The sequence below is a fragment of the Myripristis murdjan genome, chromosome 12, assembly GCF_902150065.1.
Source record: "Myripristis murdjan chromosome 12, fMyrMur1.1, whole genome shotgun sequence".
In the NCBI taxonomy this organism is placed as follows: Eukaryota; Metazoa; Chordata; class Actinopteri; order Holocentriformes; family Holocentridae; genus Myripristis; species Myripristis murdjan.
This window is the reverse complement of record NC_043991.1, coordinates 3457252-3476163: the sequence shown is the minus strand read 5'-3', so window position 1 is coordinate 3476163 and position 18912 is coordinate 3457252. Positions and strand designations below refer to the sequence as shown.

Sequence of the window (18912 nt, the reverse complement as noted above, 5' to 3'; positions counted from 1 at the left end):
TGTAGTCCCAAACCTGAAATACTCCCATATGACCGATGTGCTGCTTTTTTGGGATTAAATCCCCTAACTCCGCTTCTGGTTCAGCTGAAGCCATTTCAAAACACGTTATTTAGGGACACCATCTTATTGTTAGAGTGTGTATACTGTTGCCTGGACAATGTCCGCTTCTGATTGGTTAGTGTGATCTGTCCACGCGTAGCATGCCACTTCTGATTGGTGAGCTTGACAGGGCATGACGGCGGGATGGTAGGGAGATGCCATGTATGTGTAAAATAGTTGACACAAGTCAGTCAAGAGCGCTGAAAAAAAAACGCAGCTCAAGATCGCACCATCTGAAATCGTGATTTCGATCAGAAAACGATAAATCGTTCAGCCCTAATGGGGTCTTCACTGGAGTCGTACCAATGGCAACTAATCTCAGGGTTAAATCAAGGGGGTGTCGTCACCTTTTGCTTGTTGAAAGCTTGTTGCAGCGAGTTTTCTCCTCACTCTGTATTGTGGAGATTTTTTGCTTTTTTTTTTTTGGTCAACTTTTCTTTTACGGATTGACAATAAAAAATCAAAAAAACATAAACTGTCAAGCTCTTGGATTGCTGTATTTGTCATAATCTGCTGCAAAAATTCAAAGTGGATGTCATGTTGCTTACATGGACATTTAGTCTTGTAAACACTATCTTAATTGCATTAATATTTGAATATTGCAATCCGTGTAAATTTAGTCACAGAAAGTGACATAAGAGACCACATTTTAAAAAATATTTTAAGATTTCAGTTAAAATGTAATGTTGTCTAAACATAAACAAACTGCTTTTATCTCCACAGGGACAGGAAGAGGAGTCGAGGTGACGTGAAGGAGCAGCTGTCCTGCTGTGCTTTGTGTCAGGAGCTCCTGAGGGATCCAGTCTCCACCAGCTGTGGACACTGGTTCTACAGACAGTGCATCACCTCAGACTGGGACCAGTCTGATCCATCAGGAGACTCTCCCTGTCCCCAGTGTGGAAAAAGATCCAGAACAAGACCTGGACTGCAGACACCCAGTCAAACCAGCACAGTGGACGGCGGTCTGCAGGAGGTTTTAGACAAGCATAAGATCAGTCTGAGGAGGAGATGTGAATTTGTGACAGAAGGAACTGCTGCAGCAGGAAGTGGAACCCTCCTCAACAGGATCTACACTGAGCTCTACATCACACAGGGACAGAGTGAAGAGGTTAATACCCAACATGAGGTGTGGCAGCTGGAGACAACATCCAAGATGGAGACCCTCAATGACACTCCAATCAAGTGCCAGGACATCTTTAAACCCTTACGTAAACAAGACACACACATCAGAGTCGTTGTGACGCAGGGCGTTGCTGGCATTGGAAAAACCTTCTCAGTGCAGAAGTTCACTCTGGACTGGGCAGAGGGCTTGGAAAACCAACATGTCAGTCTTGTGGTTCTGCTTTCGTTCCGGGAGCTGAACTTGATCAAAGATGAGCGCTACAGTCTTCTCCAGCTTCTCCGTGTTTTCCATCCAACATTACAGATGGTCACAGCAGAGAAGCTCGCCGTCTGTAAAGTCGTGTTCATCTTTGACGGCCTGGATGAAAGCAGGTTTTTATTGGATTTCCAGAACAATGAGGTCGTTTCTGATGTCACACAGACATCATCAGTAGACGTGCTGTTGACAAACCTCATCAAGGGGAATCTGCTTCCCTCGGCTCTCCTCTGGATAACTTCCAGACCTGCAGCAGCCAATCAGATCCCTCCTACATGTGTCGACAGGGTAACAGAAGTCCGAGGGTTCACTGACCTCCAGAAGGAGGAGTACTTCAGGAGGAGATCCAGTGATGAGGAGCTGTGCAGCAGAATCATCTCACACATCAAGGCGTCCAGGAGCCTCCACATCATGTGCCACATCCCAGTCTTCTGCTGGATCACTGCTGCAGTTCTGGAGCACATGTTGACTACAGACCAGAGAGGAGAGCTGCCCAAGAGCCTGACTGAGATGTACTCACACTTCCTGCTGGTTCAGACACAGAGGAAGAAGCACAAGTACGATGAGAGACATGACAGGAGGAGGAGGAGTCAGCAGGAGCTGATGGAGACTGACAGGGAAGTTCTTCTGAAGCTGGGCAGGCTGGCGTTTGAACATCTGGAGATAGGCAACCTGATGTTCTACCAAGAAGACCTGGAGGAGTGTGGTCTTGATGTCACAGAGGCCTCGGTGTACTCAGGAGTGTGCACAGAGATCTTCAAAACCGAGTGTGTGCTCTTCCAGAGAAAAGTCTACTGCTTTGTTCATCTGAGCATTCAGGAGTTTCTCGCTGCAGCCTACATCTTCCACTGCTACACCAACAGGAACACAGAGGTACTGGCCAGAGTCATGAGAACACACAACAATCAATTTGGTTACAATGAGCCATCGTTGGATATCTTCCTGGAGATAGTCATGTTTGAAGCCCTGCAGAGCAAAAATGGTCACCTGGACCTCTTTGTCCGTTTCCTTCATGGCCTCTCACTGGAGTCCAACCAGAGGCTCTTAGGAGGCCTGCTGGGTCAGACAGAGAGCAGACCAGAAGACATCCAGAGAGTCATCAACAACCTGAAGGAGAAGAGCACCTACCGTGTCTCACCTGACAGAAGCATCAACATCTTCCACTGTTTGATGGAGATGAACGACCTCTCAGTACATCAGGATATCCAAGAGTTCCTGAAGTCAGAGAACAGATCAGAGAAGAAACTCTCTGCGATCCAGTGCTCAGCTCTGGCCTACATGTTGCAGATGTCAGAGGAGGTTCTGGATGAGTTGGACCTGAAGGCGTACAACACATCAGATGAGGGACGACTGAGACTGATCCCAGCTGTGAGGATCTGCAGGAAGGCTCGGTTAGTCCTGATGTGAAATCAACATTATACAAACAGTGTAGAGCTGCTTCCATACCTGACACCATCAGAAATACAATACAGATATGTAGTTCTCTAAATATTCAGATAAAGGATTGATTCTGTTAGAAAAAATATACTTCAGGCAGTCAAGAGTAAAATGGAGGCAACATGATGGTGATGCCCATGGCGTAGGGCCCTATAATTTCCGCGATCAGGGAATTGTGGACAGAATCACGGAATTAGCCAAATAAAATGGGATGTATTTTTAACGCGCACTATCGTGGAATTTGACATAATTTGAATGAAATGCTGTTTTTGTGTGGAATATGAACGTATGTCTGGGGAGAATTACTTGGAGGAAAGCAAATCTGGGTGGCATAACCCCTCCAGTCGTTTCACTTGCACCTGCACCACCAAGAAAAAAATTACAACAACTGCACTGGAACCGTACGAGTCCAAAAAGCAAAGAGACTTTCCAGGCTACAGCAGCACACTGACATAGATTGTGTAACAAAGCGAAGAGTTACCACTCCGCTCTATTTTCACTGGCCAACAGCAGCACACTGGCTCAGCTTGTCTATTCAGAGAAGTGATATCACTTTGGCTTATTTTTCATATTCAATCTGTGTTATCAGAAATCAGAAATCAGAAATCAGAAATTACTTTATTGTCCCAGGGGAAATTTGTCGTGGACTCCAGTACCTCAGCTGCGAGTACAATACATCACACTCAGAGCAACAATTAAAAGTACAGAAAAAAAAACAAAAAAAAAAACACACAAGACATAACAGGTCCGTGCCTGACTTCGCACCAGTCATTATATTGCATCGCCCCACTTGTTCTTAAAAAGTGCATGAGTCCTTAGCACTGCAAATATACTGGTTGAGCCTAAGATACATGAAAATGAATACAGTTATAACCATGGAAACCCATGACAGCATACAACATAGTCAAAAGTCCTCACAATGAAAAATTGCCCACCAGATGGGGACAAAAGAAGGAAGAAATAGCACCTAACTTATAGAAGGTAATTTATTCAATAGTGCTATGGAAATAGGGAGGAAGGAGAGCTTATATCGATTGTATTTATATCTACTTGCTCTATAACGTCTCCCTGAAGGAAGTACTTCATATTCCGGGTACAAAATATGAGAAGGGTCCTGCAGAATTTTTTTTGCCTGATTTACCACAATGTTCTCAAAAATCAGGTTGAGAGACACATAGTCTTTTTTACCAATGCCTTTCAGGGCAACTTTCACCTGCTTTTTGAGCTTAGCTTTGCACTGGACAGTGAGGGGGCCAAACCAGGATGCCATCCCGTATCTAATTAAGCTAACCAGTACAGCATTAAAGAAAGTGGTCATGATTTCAGTACTCACTCCAAACAATCTCAATCTCCGGAGGAAGTGCAGTCTTTGAGCCAATTTCGCACACAGTTCATCTACCTGCACATTCCATTTAAGTAAGTTATCAAGATGGATTCCAAGATACTTATAGGAGTCAACCTGTTCAATTACACTTTTAATCCAGTCATTTTATGAAAAAACCTAGGACAAATTGCAAGAGAAGAAAACTCAACTGATTTTGTATCCTCAGTTTGTCCTGAGTGAGGGAAAAAAAGTCCCAAGAAATCCCATTGGTGGAAAGTTTTGAAAATCACCTATTTATGACCACATATTACCAAAAAACACTGTTTTTAACACACGGGAAAGGGGTTCCAAATTTTACTTTCAGATATCACTATAAAAATTCACAAGTTGATTACACACTCAAAGACAAGAAAAAAAGTCAATTACAAGTTCTTTGAATTATTCTGTTTACACATGCATATCACACATTATCTGATTGGATATGCTCTAATAAGGAATATAAGGAATAAATGCCAGAAGAGACATTTAAACAGTGGATTAAAAGGTTACTATATATATAGTAACCTTTTAATTCACTGTTATATAGTAACCTTTTAATTCAAGGTTACTATATATATAGTAACCTTTTAATTCACTGTTTAAATGTCTCTTCCTGCATTTATTCCTTATATTCCTTATTAGCGTAAATCAAATCAGATAATGTGTGATATGCATGTGTAAACAGAATAATTCAAAGAACTTGTAATTGACTTTTTTCTTGTCTTTATGTGTGTAATCAACTTGTGAATTTTTATAGTGATATCTGAAAGGAAAATTTTGAACCCTTTCCCCTGTGTGTTAAAAACAGTGTTTTTTGGTAATATGTGGTCATAAATAGGTGATTTTCAAAACTTTCCACCAATAGGATTTCTTGGGACTTTTTTCCCCTCACTCAGGACAAACTGAGGATACAGAATCAGTTGAGTTTGCTTCTCTTGCAATTTGTCCTAGGTTGACCCCAATTTTGGCCTAAAATTACTGGACTATTTTACCAATAACAAAGGGGCGTGGACTGTCACATTCCGTGGATCAAACACCATCTCTTTGGTTTTGTTGGAGTTGAGAATGAGGTGGTTCCTTTCACACCAGACATGGAAAGAGTCAGTCTCTCTAAAGTAACCAGAGGGGCAGTCATTAGCACGTAACAGACTTAAAATAATGGTGTCATCCGAAAATTTTATGATAAAGTTGTTAGGCTGACTACTTATACATTCATTAGTATACAGTGTGAATAAGAGAGGTGAGCTAACTGCTCCTTGAGGAACCCCAGTGTTACAGTATTTGACCATTGAGAGAGTGCCATTCACATTGACTTGTTGTGACCTGCCAGTTAGAAGTGAATAAAACCACTTAATAAGTGAAGGATTGACTTGCATGTCAATTAACTTCTTTACAAGCAAGTTCGGACAGACGGTGTCAAACGCAGAACTAAAATCAGCAAACAAAACTCTCGCATAAGCTCTAGAATCTTCAAGATGCTTGCTTATTAGATGAGACACATAAATAACAGCATCCTCTGTGCTGCGCCCCTTCTTGTATGCAAACTGTAGGGGGTCAAGGCAAGAAGAGATAGACGGCTTGATCATACTGACAATTAATTTTTCAAAACACTTCATGACAGCACAAGTCAACGAAACAGGACGGAAATCTTTGTTTCCAACAGGGCGTGAAACTTTGGGTACAGGGATAATTATAGATTTTTTCACATGCATACTACTGCTCATTCATTGGTAGTTGAATTGTTAGGTCTGTTTGATAAGTAATTTACATTCTTAAGACAAGTAATAATTTAACGTAACAGACCACTGATGCAAGATACTGCAGCATCCTAAACATCGTCATTCGTAAGTTAATGTGAATAGCCTGTACGTAAAATGGTCAACACTCGGTTAACAATCTTTTAAGTTAAATGTGTGCATGCATTGACCCAACATCAACCCTCAGGTGAAATAATTACTGAGGCATCCTCTTGTCATTTTTGTTCAATCATTAATAACGTATAATTTTCACCTTTTATTGCTATAACAACATAAATGTTAAATAAATAAATAAAGTGTTGTTTATTTGTTACCTCAGTTAATTTAAGGTAATTTCTATTTCATTTGTGTGCATTTTAGTCATTAACATTAAAAACACACTCTTTTTTGGTAGTAAAATAAGGGTAAAAGGTAAAAAACGGAATTCCCAAAAATTAAAACGGAAAAAACGGAATTTGGAAAAAAATAAAACGGATTTTATAGGGCCCTAATAGCAGCTTACCCCTACAATAATTCAAAATCAGAGTTTTTGCTGTGTAATTGAACTTGAGCATCAGGTTTCTACTGCTTGGTTTCTTCTGATATTATACATGAAGCACCTTTCAAAAAAGTTGTATCCTGTAATACAATTTAATATTACTATATATAACACTATATAAACTCAAGAAAATCACAGACTTGACATTAAATCTGTAATTACAGACTTTCTGGCTGTCGACTCTCAGAGACTCACTGTGAAACCGTGGCCTCGGCTCTGAAGTCCAACCCCCATCTGACAGAGCTGGACCTGAGTGAGAACCAGCTGCTGCAGGATTCAGGAGTGGAGCTGCTGTCTGCTGGACTGGAGAGTCCAAACTGCAGACTGAAGACTCTCAGGTCAGACTGCACTTTTTAATGATGTGTGAACATGTAATATTTTGTTAGTTGAACAGGAGTTTTACAGGCTTACATCTCAAATTGTTGTCAAACTGTATTTTCACACAATCCTTGTGTTGAAATGAAAAACTATGAACTTCAGTGATGATATTGTGTATTATTTCAACATGCAGGGGTCCAAATGGCCTCCGCCTGTGGGAATCTGATATTTATTGGGGTAATTCCACAGAACATATAGAGGACACCATCACCGAGGTCTTGGTCCAACTATGGATTCACAAAGGATTCCAATATTTTCTTTGATGAATCATCAGGGACAAAAATCCCATGTGGGCTTATCAGTGTATTCTGGTATCTTTCACAGATTAGGCATGATGGGATGGAGTTGATATGTCCAACTTTTCCCATCCTGATCACATTCCCTCATGGTAACTGTTGTCTTGTAACTGTTCTGAAGCTCAACTAAACCTTTAGGACCTCTTGTTTTTCATTGATTATTATTTTGATCATCTTCATACGGTGGCCGAGAAGTGCAAACCAACATTACAAAATGTGAAACACTTTTACAAAGTTTGAGACAAATTTACATTTTGGAAAACATGTTTTACATATCACAAAAGAAAATTACATTACCAAAACACTTTTACCAATCCCGAAACACATTTGCGTTTCGGAAAACAAATTAACAAGACGCAAAACACTTTTACAAGTGCTGAAACAAATTTACAAATTACACAAACCGGAAAGGGAATGTACCAAAGCCATGATTGACACGGACTTGACACGGAAGTGAAAAAGTGCCCGGTCAATTTTGGTTTTTGTCATCAGTGGCAGTGGATTTCATGGCCATCCAATATGGACAGTGACCGGGTGCTCTTTTGTCCGTATTGTGAACAATACGTGAGTCAGTGGAGTCAGTTTTGTTTTTCATGTGGACGGAGTTTACAGCGATAGCCAAACAGTTGTCCAGAGGCCTGTATCACGCAGTGGGATTAAGGTGTTATCCTGAAAGCTAGCCTGCTCCGGGGCAGGCTAGCTTTCAGGATAGGATTGAATCCTACATAAAGCACCACCCCTGCCCAATCAGCTGTTTGCCAAAATGTGGCCTGCCCAATCATTGAGGATCCCCCTGAACGACGAGTCCAAATGAGGAGAGCATTACGGCGTGAAAGGATTTTCCTGGACCGGTCATATCCGTTAGATTTTGCCAGTGACTCTCTGTATGAGAGAGAGGCTGTGATGCTGAAGTGAAGCAGCACTTCAGCCTGGCTAACAGCTGCCTGCTATACAGAGCTGACACTCTGTAGGAGAGGAAAACAGAAATGAGAAATCATTAAAGGGAATTTGATAATTAAAAGTATTTTTAGAGGCATTTCACAGCATTTTAGGGACTTTCAAAATGGCACAATTAATTAGCTCTAAATATTTTGGGGGTCAAATTATTCCTTTGTGAGAGAATGGGCCTGATTGACAGCTGAGGGGAATTACACCTGGGGGAATTCAACTCTACCTGTCATACACACAACACATCTGTGCAGTGCAGTGAGTTCATGGGTTTCAGCGTCAGATGTGGACTTGAGCTGTTGATGTGTAACTTGCGCATTTACACCGTTGGCAATTCGTTGCCAAGCATTCCGCCTTCTCTTCGCGGCAGCCGCAGTGTTCGATTTAGTGTGTAGATGTTGTTTTTCCTCCTCATACTTTTCCAGTATAATACGCTGCACCTCCACCGTGACATACGCTGTGCGTTTTTCCTTGTCGCCCCTTATACGTGCGCGTTCACGGCTCTTTATGAGGCAAACCTGGATCAAATGAGCGAGTTGATAACCAGCGTCGTGATACCGGTCATCCCTGAACACCATGATCTCAATTAGTGTAGCCGGATAGGTCTGAGAAATCCAGGGAAAACTGAGCTTGCTTCGTGATACAGGCCCCTGGTCCACGAAGTTCCAATCTGATGGCCCTAATTACAGAGTTTATGGGGGAGTAATGCTTCCTGCGGTAGTACCCGGCTTCATTCAGGTTGGTTTCCTTTCACGCCGTAATTCTCTCCTCATTTGGACTCGTCGTTCAGGGGGATCCTCAATGATTGGGCAGGCCATGTTTTGGCAAACAGCTGATTGGCCAGGGGCGGTGCTTTATGTAGGATTCAATCCTATCCTGAAAGCTAGCCTGCCCCGGAGCAGGCTAGCTTTCAGGATAACACCTTAATCCCACGTCGTGATACAGGCCTTTGGACAACTGTTTGGCTACCGCTGTAAACCCCGTCCACATGAAAAAAAAAACTGACTCCACTGACTCACGTATTGTCCACAATACGGACAAAAGAGCACCCGGTCACTGTCCATATTGGATGGCCATGAAATCCACTGCCACTGACGACAAAAACCAAAATTGACCAGGCACTTTTTCACTTCCGTGTCAAGTCCGTGTCAATCAGGGCTTTGGTACATTCCCTTTCCGGTTTGTGTAATTTGTAAATTTGTTTCAGCACTTGTAAAAGTGTTTCGCGTCTTGTCAATTTGTTTTCCGAAACGTAAATGTGTTTCAGGACTGGTAAAAGTGTTTTGGTAATGTAATTTTGTTTTGTGATATGTAAAACATGTTTTCCAAAATGTAAATTTGTCTCAAACTTTGTAAAAGTGTTTCACATTTTGTAATGTTGGTTTGCACTTCTCGGCCACCTTATCTTCACACACTTTTTCACAGCTCACCTACTTCCCATGCAAAACTTTGTTTAAACTCTGCAGGCTGACAGACGACCACGCCAAATGCACATTTTGTATATTTCAGGATATTTTCTGTCTCCAGTCCCTCAGACTGAGCCATATGAACACAGTCGACTGTCACCATGTTTTTAACTGAATACCGTGATATCCATATTGTGAGGATATTGTTAGGATGACTGGTTGGTGCTTTCATGAAAGTGTAAATTAGTGCTGAACAGTCATTAGTAATATGGATATGATGAGCGAGCAGGCTGAGGCCAATAACAGAGCAGCGAGGAGCGTCTAATAAGTTGAGAAAACTGCATCCCTTTACTGTAATGCAGCCTTTAAAAGCAGGAGAGGACAACACTGATGCCAAAAGATATTACCATATCCCAAATCCCACATGATATCTGATCTCATATCACAGTATCCATATTATATCAATATATTGATGGGCCCACCTCTACTGCCATCACCTGGTCAGTCTGTTGAAATGCTCATAACTTTGGCCCTGATTGGTCAAGAGACTGGCTGCTGGTGTCATGTGATGCAGAAGCTCTTGTTCTCCACTTTTACTCTGAGAAGATGGTAGACTGAAGGCATCTGAGGACTTTTCACTGAGCCATTCGTTATTTATGGACGTACCTATGGCTGTTTTCACATCTACCGTATTTAGCACTGAATTTGAATTATTTTGGACCTTTTATCATTTCTTGCTTTCATTGTGTGTTTATTTGTGTTTTTAATGTTTTGATGTCTTGTCATTTCAGGTGTTATCTTTATCTTTTCATTTACTCTGATGGTTTTGTAAAGCACTTTGGAACTTTGCTTTAAGGATGCAATACAAATATAAATTAGTATTATCAATATTATTATTAATATAATAGTTATAATAACTATTTCATTGGTTTGTCTTTCCTTTTTCAATATTTTGAAAAATCTCTGACTGATAAATATCCAAAACACTGGAAATTATAGCTACATATTTTATTCTTTATTCAGATTGAGGCGCTGCAGGTTGTCAGGGAGCTGCTGTGCTTCTCTGGCCTCGGCTCTGAAGTCCAACCCCCATCTGACAGAGCTGGACCTGAGTGAGAACCAGCTGCAGGATTCAGGAGTGGAGCTGCTGTCTGCTGGACTGGAGAGTCCAAACTGCAGACTGGAGACTCTCAGGTCAGACTGCACTTTTTAATGATGTGTGAACATGTAATATTCTGTACAGGTTTATTTATTTATTTATTTATTTATTTATTTATTTATTTATTTATTTTGGTATTTCTGCTTCATTTGATAGTCACAGTAGAGATAGACAGGGAAGAGAGAGGTGATGATATGCAGCAAAGGACCAGAGGTCGGATTCGAGTCCCGGTCTCTGTGATCGGGACTGAGCCCTGGTTCCAGTGGCGGCTCTGCCCATGTTGGCGCCCTAGGCCAAATTACTCCCTTGCGCCCTTCCATGTTTCTACTCCTACCAAAACCACTACTGCATGGTGCGCTCTCAGCCAGTGAGCCACCGGGGCGCCCGACACACAGGTTTATTGACATGAGTACTTTACACACAGAGACAGTCAAGGGCCGGTCAGAAAGCTCTGAAGTTTAGTTTAACCAGCAAACAACAGCAAGTCACTAACTTGAACCACAGACTGGTACTGATGCTGTGAAGACAGGATCATATTTGGGGGCACACAGGTTCAATGCACATGAGGGGGATTAATATTAGCCGTGCTTTTATATCCACTAATCTAATCCCAGACACGCGGGTGTGTTAATTATTCATCAGTGCTAATTGTTCATGTGTCTCAGATGTGCACATCAGAGGACTAATTGTCTTCACATTATCACAACAGTTAACAGTTTCCCAGCCTCACCTCTAAGTGATGCCAAAGGATCCGTAGCTGTAGAAACATGCATATGCCAGCCATGAAGTTGGCTCACATTTCCATGGTCATTTCACTCTTGATACATCTGAACTTTGCCGTGGAAAAGGACGCACGCCACGTTTTTGTGCGTACGCACCCTTTACATGAGGCCCCTGGTGAGCCATCGGTTCCAGATCGCTGCTGTGATGTGAGGAAGAAAATCAAACACATCAGGGCTCATCAACTCCATTTGTCCAAAAGGGTTTTTTTAGGCAGACACTGTGGGGACCAGACTTTCAAATAACAACATTTTCATTTATTTAGGAATAATTAGCCGAATATTGTTTAGTATTTTCACTTTCTTACAAAATGAATACCTGTATCAGTGTGAGCAGGCTGCTAGAAAACATGGCAAATCTATAATAATAACTAGATAGTGAAGTAGAAAAAGCTCTCAGAGCTCAAGGAGCCAGTTCACTGAGGACTGATGCTTCTGCACTCTCCTGGTCTTATAGTTGTATTTTTTATTCTTCATTCAGACTGAGGGACTGCAGCTTGACAGAGAGCAGCTGTGCTTCTCTGGCCTCGGCTCTGAAGTCCAACCCCCATCTGACAGAGCTGGACCTGAGTGACAACGGGCTGCAGGATTCAGGAGTGAAGCTGCTGTCTGCTGGACTGGAGAGTCCAAACTGCAGACTGGAGACTCTCAGGTCAGTAGAGGGGTGGAGTCAGTCCTCTGAGGTCAGTAGAGGGGTGGAGTCAGTCCTAGAGGGGTGGAGTCAGTCCAGGCGGAGCAGCTTGGTTGCTTGGTTCTTGTGCTGGACACAGTCAGTGCAGGCAGCATTTCCTGGGAAATGTCCAAAGTGCTCAGTGGCCTCAGGACTGGACAGACAGACAGAGAGAGATCAGCCAATCAGAGCAGCCACAGGTGTGTTGGGGTCATGTGCTCGAGTTGACCTGCAGATGATGATGATGATGATGATGAAGAGGATGATGGTTTTGTGTTCATCCCTACAGGCTGGAAGATGTAGAAGAGTGGATTCCAGCTGGCAGCCTGAGAGGATGTGAGTACTGAGACAGTATGAGCAAGCACACACACACACACACACACACACACACACACACATGAAGTACAAATCCAAACAAGGCTTTACAGAAAATGGGAGCGAGCTGAAACTATATATGTGTGTGTTTCCCAAAGCAGCTAAAATCAGCTGACAGGACAGAGAAAGCTGGGCGCCCTGGTAGCTCACGTGCTGCAGAGCTCCAGCTTGTCCAGGCTGAGTCGTGGGTTTGAATCCCACCTCAGGCCCTTTGCTGCAGGGCGGCCCCTCTCTCTCCCCAGCCTTTCCTGTCTCTCTCTGCTGAGTCCAATCAAAGCTACAACATACTAAAAACAACTTTAAAATTACAGAGAAAAATGAGTTTTCCTCTGTTTGATTTATCTCACACAGTGGTGGAAAAAGTTTTGGGACACAACAAAAATTGTGTCTTTTAATAAAAAGAACGACCTTCATCACTGGTACCAAAATGACCCAATACTCAAAATTTCTTATGTATTTTTATGGAACCAATCAATTTTCAGTTTTTAATAGCATTTTTAGGATTTGTTTAGTATTTTGGCTGTGACTGTACTAAAAGAAATTGCACTTGAAGACCTAAGAGTGATTCTTAATGCAATATTTCACAAATGCATGGGGTGTCTGAAAACTTTTTTCCCCCACTGTATCATAAGCCTGGTATTTTTTTCTTTTCTTTATTAGTGAAATAAAGGTGAACAAGTCGAGTGCAGAGAGTGACAACATTAGAAAACATATTAGAAAAGGAGAAGACAGGACTGAACAGATGTGGGAAGAAAGAAAGAACCAGACAGGAACTCAAACAAAACAACACAGAAAATAATAATAAGAAAAAAAAATTATGAAAGCAAATCAATTGTAGTTTACTTTTGGTGTGTGTGTGTGTGTGTGTGTGTAGGGGGGGTGTATGAAGAGGGTAGGGGGCAGGCAAGGACAGAGAGAGGTAGAGAAAAAGAGATTGAGATATAAGAAAAAAACCTGAAGGAGAAAAAGGAGAAAAAAATTGAAATCACAAAGTGTAAAATGACATTAGTTTTTTGTTTTTAATGAAAAATTCAAAACTATAAAATGAGAGCCAAGAGAGTGTGAGTGAATGATGCTTTCTGAGGTGTGTTGTGTGTCTTCTCCCCATCAGATGCCTGTGATCTCACACTGGATCCAAACACAGCGAACAGAAACCTCCGTCTGTCTGAGGACAACAGGAAGGTGACGTGGGAGATCGAGGAGCAGCCGTATCCTGATCACCCAGACAGATTTGACCTGAAGCCTCAGGTTCTGTGTAGAGAAGGTCTGACTGGGCGATGTTACTGGGAGGTCCAGTGGAGTGGAGTGGTTTCTATAGAAGTGACTTACAGAGGAATCACAAGAAGTGGTGATGACTCTGAGCTTGGAGACAATAAACAGCCCTGGAGTCTGTTGTGCTTTGATTATGGTAACAGCTACTCTGTCAGTCACAACAGTGAGGACACCGACATCTCTGTCCGTCCCCGTGGATCTGACAGAGTAGCAGTGTATCTGGACTGCTCTGCTGGGACTCTGTCCTTCTACAGAGTCTCTTCTGACAGACTGACACTCCTGCACACCTTCAGCTCCACCTTCACTGAGCCGCTCCTCCCTGGGTTTGCTTTGTGGTCACCTGATTCTTCTGTTGAGGTTGAGCTGCCAGTTTCTCAGAAACAAACACTGACCTGAAGGTGTTTAGAGCATGTTTGGCTGATTTGTGGTTTATGGTTGATTTTTTTTTTTTTTTTTTTTTCATTTTATCAGGCATCTTGGTGGATAATTGTTAATTGATTGATTGATTGGACAGGCATGTAAATATAATAAGTCATTATAATGTTTGTATATTCAAATCTTAATGTTGTGCAAAAGTGTCATTTAAACCTCCTGCTCCACTGATTTATTTATTTATTTATTTTTTTTGTATTTCTAGTCAGTAAACACAGACGTGAGAATGACAGCACATTGCACACTGGAGAGCTGTGACTTGAGCCTAGGGGTGTGGCGATATACCAGTTTGGCAGTAATTGCCGTATTAAAACATGAAAATAATGATATCATCCAGTCATCACACACTCTTCCAAGTTTTTGTTGCTCCAAGTACTGCGTCCACACACTGAACTTGGAAAAACTGCTTTTAGCTTCTGTGCAGCTCACAGCTGGAACATTTTGCAACGTGACCTGAAACTTGAAACATTTGTACACCTTGACCAGTTCAAGTCCTTGATTGCTGATTATTTTACTCATAATTGTAACTGCTTTTAATTTTGTCCCTGTTTTATTCTGTTTTATTTTCCTGTTTTATTCTGTTTTAATCCCTGTTTTATTCTATTTTTTTGCTATTTGTATTGTAACTCTGTATTTTTTTTTATGGTTGTTGTACATTCGGCATCATTGAAAATAAGGGTTTGCTCTCAGTGATTCCCCGAATCCAAATAAAGGTTGAATGAATCTGGAGTCATTTCTTTCTGGATACGGGTCTGCAGCCGAGGCTTTTTACATCCCGACTGGAGTTTCCATATCTGCAGATATCTTCCTGTTGTTTTCTCATTTGTCCACCAGGGGGCAGGCTGTCCTCGCAGGAGCATGAACACACACTCCTCTGCTCCAAACCCCGAGGCCGAGGGAGCCGAGGAGCTTTCCCGCCGTCTCCGGGGTTCGCCACTAGTTGTCATCCTGGACAAACACACACACCAACACAGACACGCACACACACACACACACACACACACACACACACGCACAGCCTCTCTGTACAGCATTACTACACAGAGATAGAGAGAGGTAAAGGCTGTTGTATTGTGGTCACATGCATATCACACATTATCTGATTTGATATGCACTAATAAGGGATATAAGGAATAAATGCCAGAGGAGATATTTAAACAGTGAATTAAAAGGTTACTGTATATATAGTAATTCACTGTTTAAATATCTCTGTTTAAAGGTGTATGTCTGTTTAAAGGCAGCCCAAAGCACTTTGGGCTGCTCCTTTTGTATGAAAAGTGCTCTATAAATAAAGTTTGTTTGATTGATTGATATATGTGTGCATGTGTCTGGGTGTGCACAGGGTCTGAAGTGCCGATTTTATATTTTAAAAAAATGCCAGTAAACTTTGCCTTTCCATGCTAATGAGGTGATAAATGTGTCAGATGAGTGCACGCTGCCTGAGAGCGTCTTGGTCTGCTCGAAATGTTTTACATGTGTCATCTGTTCCACTCCCGTGCATTAAAAAAAAAAAGGCATCATAAAGCCCTTTATGCTACGTGGCAACTTTATACCATGCTACCCCCATCAGCTCAGACAACACACACACACACACACACACACTGCACTGACTCAGAGGCCTTGGTAATGACAGTAAATGCTGTCTGCTTCAAACACACTCTCTCGATTACAGTTTTTCTCAGTTGCTAAAACACTAAACCCTGTTGTCTGAACCAAATGCTCCATTGCCTGAACCCCCTGATTGAATCAGTCACTCTTTTGGCAAAACCATCAGCACGTTTCACCTGTTTAGACACAACTTACCAACACATTTTCATTGTGGTGCACCTGTGCTGCATAATGGTGAGCACTGGTGGCAAAAGTCAAACACAAGTAAAGCACTGGTGTCACTGGTTGAACACAACAACTCAAAATTGATCACACTTGTGGCTAAAGATGTGAGGGAACATATATAAGCCAGTTCAGAGAGCACTGCTGTGTGAGGCCCTACAATGGATAGAAATCTGAGAGGAGGAGTTTGTGTGAGAGGAGGTCGAGGTGGTTGAGGTGGTCGAGGAGGTCGAGGAGGTCGACCCAGTATAGAGAAATGATGCTGTGGCTGAGTAATGCACTTCTCATTTGTATATTTTTGTACTTTATTTTGACGTAGGCTTACTGTATACGTATATGTACATATATACATATATACTGTATATGTTTGTTTTTGTACTGTGCAAGTGCTATGTGTAAATGCACAAAATTTCTGTTTTTTTGTACTTTTTTTTTTTTTTTTTTACTATATACAAGTGCTAAATGCACAGGTTTTTTGTTTTGCAACATGCATTTCGCCCACAGTGAACAATAAACATTTATACAACAATAAACAATAAACTTCATGTCCTGAGCATTGTGTTTTCTATTTTTCTATGTAGTGTTTAGTGACTGCTCAGTAGTGTCTTTAATTTTGATTGACTCGGGGCACAATTTGACCACACAGTTCAGTTTTGAGCACAGATTGAACTGTTTTGAGGTGAAAGTTTGGTTTTGCAAGAGGAGTCTGAGGTTTTGTGAATGTAGCTTGAAAATTGGGTTTTGTGTTCACAGGTTAGAGAAAAGGAGAGCAACTTTCGAGAAATGTGTCTTAGCAATCGAGAAAAACTGTAAGAGTCTAGTAAAGAGTTTAAGAGGAGGAGAGAATGAATGGAGGTGGGGTGGCATTTGGAGGGTGGGAAAGTGGGGAAGAAGAGAAAATGGAGAAAGGAGTGTAAAAAAAATGAGGGGATAGCAAAGGAGGAGGAGAGGAAAGGAGGAGTCAAGACAGGATAGGAGAGGCAAAGAGATTAGAGGAGATGAAAAGATGGAAGGAATGGGAGGAAGCTGAGACAAGAGGATGAGAGAGGAGGGACGGTGATAGCAGAGGAGATGAAATGGGAGGAGAGGAAGGGGTGGGAGGCAGGAGACAGGAGGAGGAGAGGAGTGAGGAGGAGAGGAGAGGAGAACAGGGAGGGTGTACGCTGATATTTAAAGATCCAGAGAGTAATCCCTCTGTCAGCGCTGCCCTAAAAACAAAGAGCCGCCCCGCACGACAGAAACCAAACAAAAGCAGAGTGAGTTCCTGCCGTCGCTCCTGTCCTCCTCCTCCTCCACCCTCTGCTGCCACGTTTACGGGACAATCCCTCCATTCCTGGGGGGGAGAGGAGCCGTGAGAGAGCACAGGAGTTTGGGAGTGAGGGAGGGAGCTGGTTCCCTCAGATGTGACTGGCATGGACTTTTAAACAACTTGTTACTCAACACAAAAAAAAAAAAAAAAAAAAAGGAAAGGGAAAAGAAACAAACAAAAAATACTGTTTGTGGTGTTGGCTCCAGGTGAATCCATGTTGAATTGCAATTTTCTATTTGATTATTTTCTATTCTTACATGTAATCAACCATCATTTTATAGTTTGAATTTCAACTTTCAGACATTTCAGGCTCAGTAACTCCAGCAGCATGAGCAGGTCCAGAATATCTCAAGACATCAGCACTATTTTTTTTTTTTTGTTTGTTTGTTTGTTAGTTCTCTTGATTTAACAGTAAAATGTAAAACATGACAAACAGGAACAGTCCGACTTAGCCACCATGCTGCAAAACCACATCAACACAACACACACACCCCAGCTGCATCCTGCTTTGATGCCCAAACACACTGCCCAAAATGAGAAACCTTGACTCTGACCTTTGACCCAGATACTCCAGAATTAAAACAGCTCATTCATCACTCATTGCCATTCCCTCTAAAAAGTTTCATCTGAATTCGTTCATTAGTTTTTGAGTTTTCTTGCGTACAGACATACAGACAAACAAGGAGGTAAGGGCCTGCAGGACCAACTGAACTCCTCATTCTTCCTTGTTGCTCCTCATCAACATCAGCGAAACTGCCTGTTTCTTAAACTCTCGCATCAGGACTTGAGTTGGATCACAGGCCAGTTTTTATGTGACACTTTAAAGTGAAGCATGCGGTCCATATTTTATACTCTGAAAACGACAGTGATGGGGCGAGAACCGAGTAGAGCGCGTACCGCCTGAGACCATTTTTGCTGGTAGAAGGAAAAATACATCCAACCCCATTACATTTCAGTATGAAGGCATTCTTAATTTACTGATGGAAGTATAGCCTGTCAATGACCCGCCTCTATCACCCCTATTTTGGCCTTGTTGCACTGGCTTCCTGTCAGTTATAGAATCCATTTTAAAGTCCTTGTTTTGGTTTATAGGGCTCTCCATGGTCAGGCACCAGAGTACGTGTGTAACCTGCTTCATCCTCATGTACCCAACAGGTCTCTTAGGTCTGTAGACCGGAGTCTGTTGGTTGTGCCTCGTCCTAGGCTAAAAACCAGGGGTGACAGAGCCTTTCAGTGTGTTGCTCCCGGGCTGTGGAATGATCTTCCACAGGACCTGAGAGTCTCTGCTACTGTGGACATGTTTAAAAAGGAACCAAAAACATACTTGTACAGGCAAGCTTTTCCTGAAAGGTCGTAAACCAACCATGTTCTGACTGTCACTGTCTTTTGATAACTTTGCTTTGTGTTTTTTTTTTCCTGTGTTTATTTGTCTTCTGTGTTTTTATAGGTTTTACTGGTTTCCTTTGTTTTTTACTGTCATTTTGTG

At 42.0% G+C, this 18912-nt stretch overlaps 2 protein-coding genes and 1 long non-coding RNA gene across 3 annotated transcripts in view; 2 read left to right on the top strand and 1 right to left on the bottom strand.

Moving 5' to 3' along the window:
* LOC115369201 (NACHT, LRR and PYD domains-containing protein 12-like) overlaps positions 1-12185 on the top strand; it is a gene marked incomplete at both ends in the record, with an annotated part of 50177 nt that extends 37992 nt beyond the window's left edge. The window contains 3 exons of the mRNA XM_030065768.1: positions 6737-6910; positions 10624-10794; positions 12020-12185. Of these exons, the coding sequence (XP_029921628.1) occupies positions 6737-6910; positions 10624-10794; positions 12020-12185 (511 nt within the window). The remainder of the gene's footprint in view (positions 1-6736; positions 6911-10623; positions 10795-12019) is intronic.
* Positions 12186-12421: 236 nt separating this feature from the next.
* On the top strand, positions 12422-14251 carry LOC115369200 (stonustoxin subunit beta-like). Its single transcript, XM_030065767.1, has 3 exons — positions 12422-12431; positions 12506-12544; positions 13695-14251. The coding sequence occupies exons 1-3, from the start codon at positions 12422-12424 to the stop codon at positions 14249-14251; spliced, it is 606 nt and encodes a 201-aa protein (XP_029921627.1).
* A 223-nt stretch (positions 14252-14474) lies between these two features.
* On the bottom strand, positions 14475-18912 carry LOC115368782 (uncharacterized). Its single transcript, XR_003929081.1, has 3 exons — positions 18901-18912; positions 16022-16024; positions 14475-14552 (listed from the first exon to the last, which is right to left on the bottom strand). It is a non-coding gene; the product is annotated as an uncharacterized LOC115368782 (long non-coding RNA).

Bases quoted from the DNA above. Each gene is read 5' to 3' on its own strand.
- LOC115369200 (XM_030065767.1), top strand. The intron at 12,545-13,694 runs GTGAGTACTGAG...TCTCCCCATCAG, and splicing joins AGCTGGCAGCCTGAGAGGAT to ATGCCTGTGATCTCACACTG.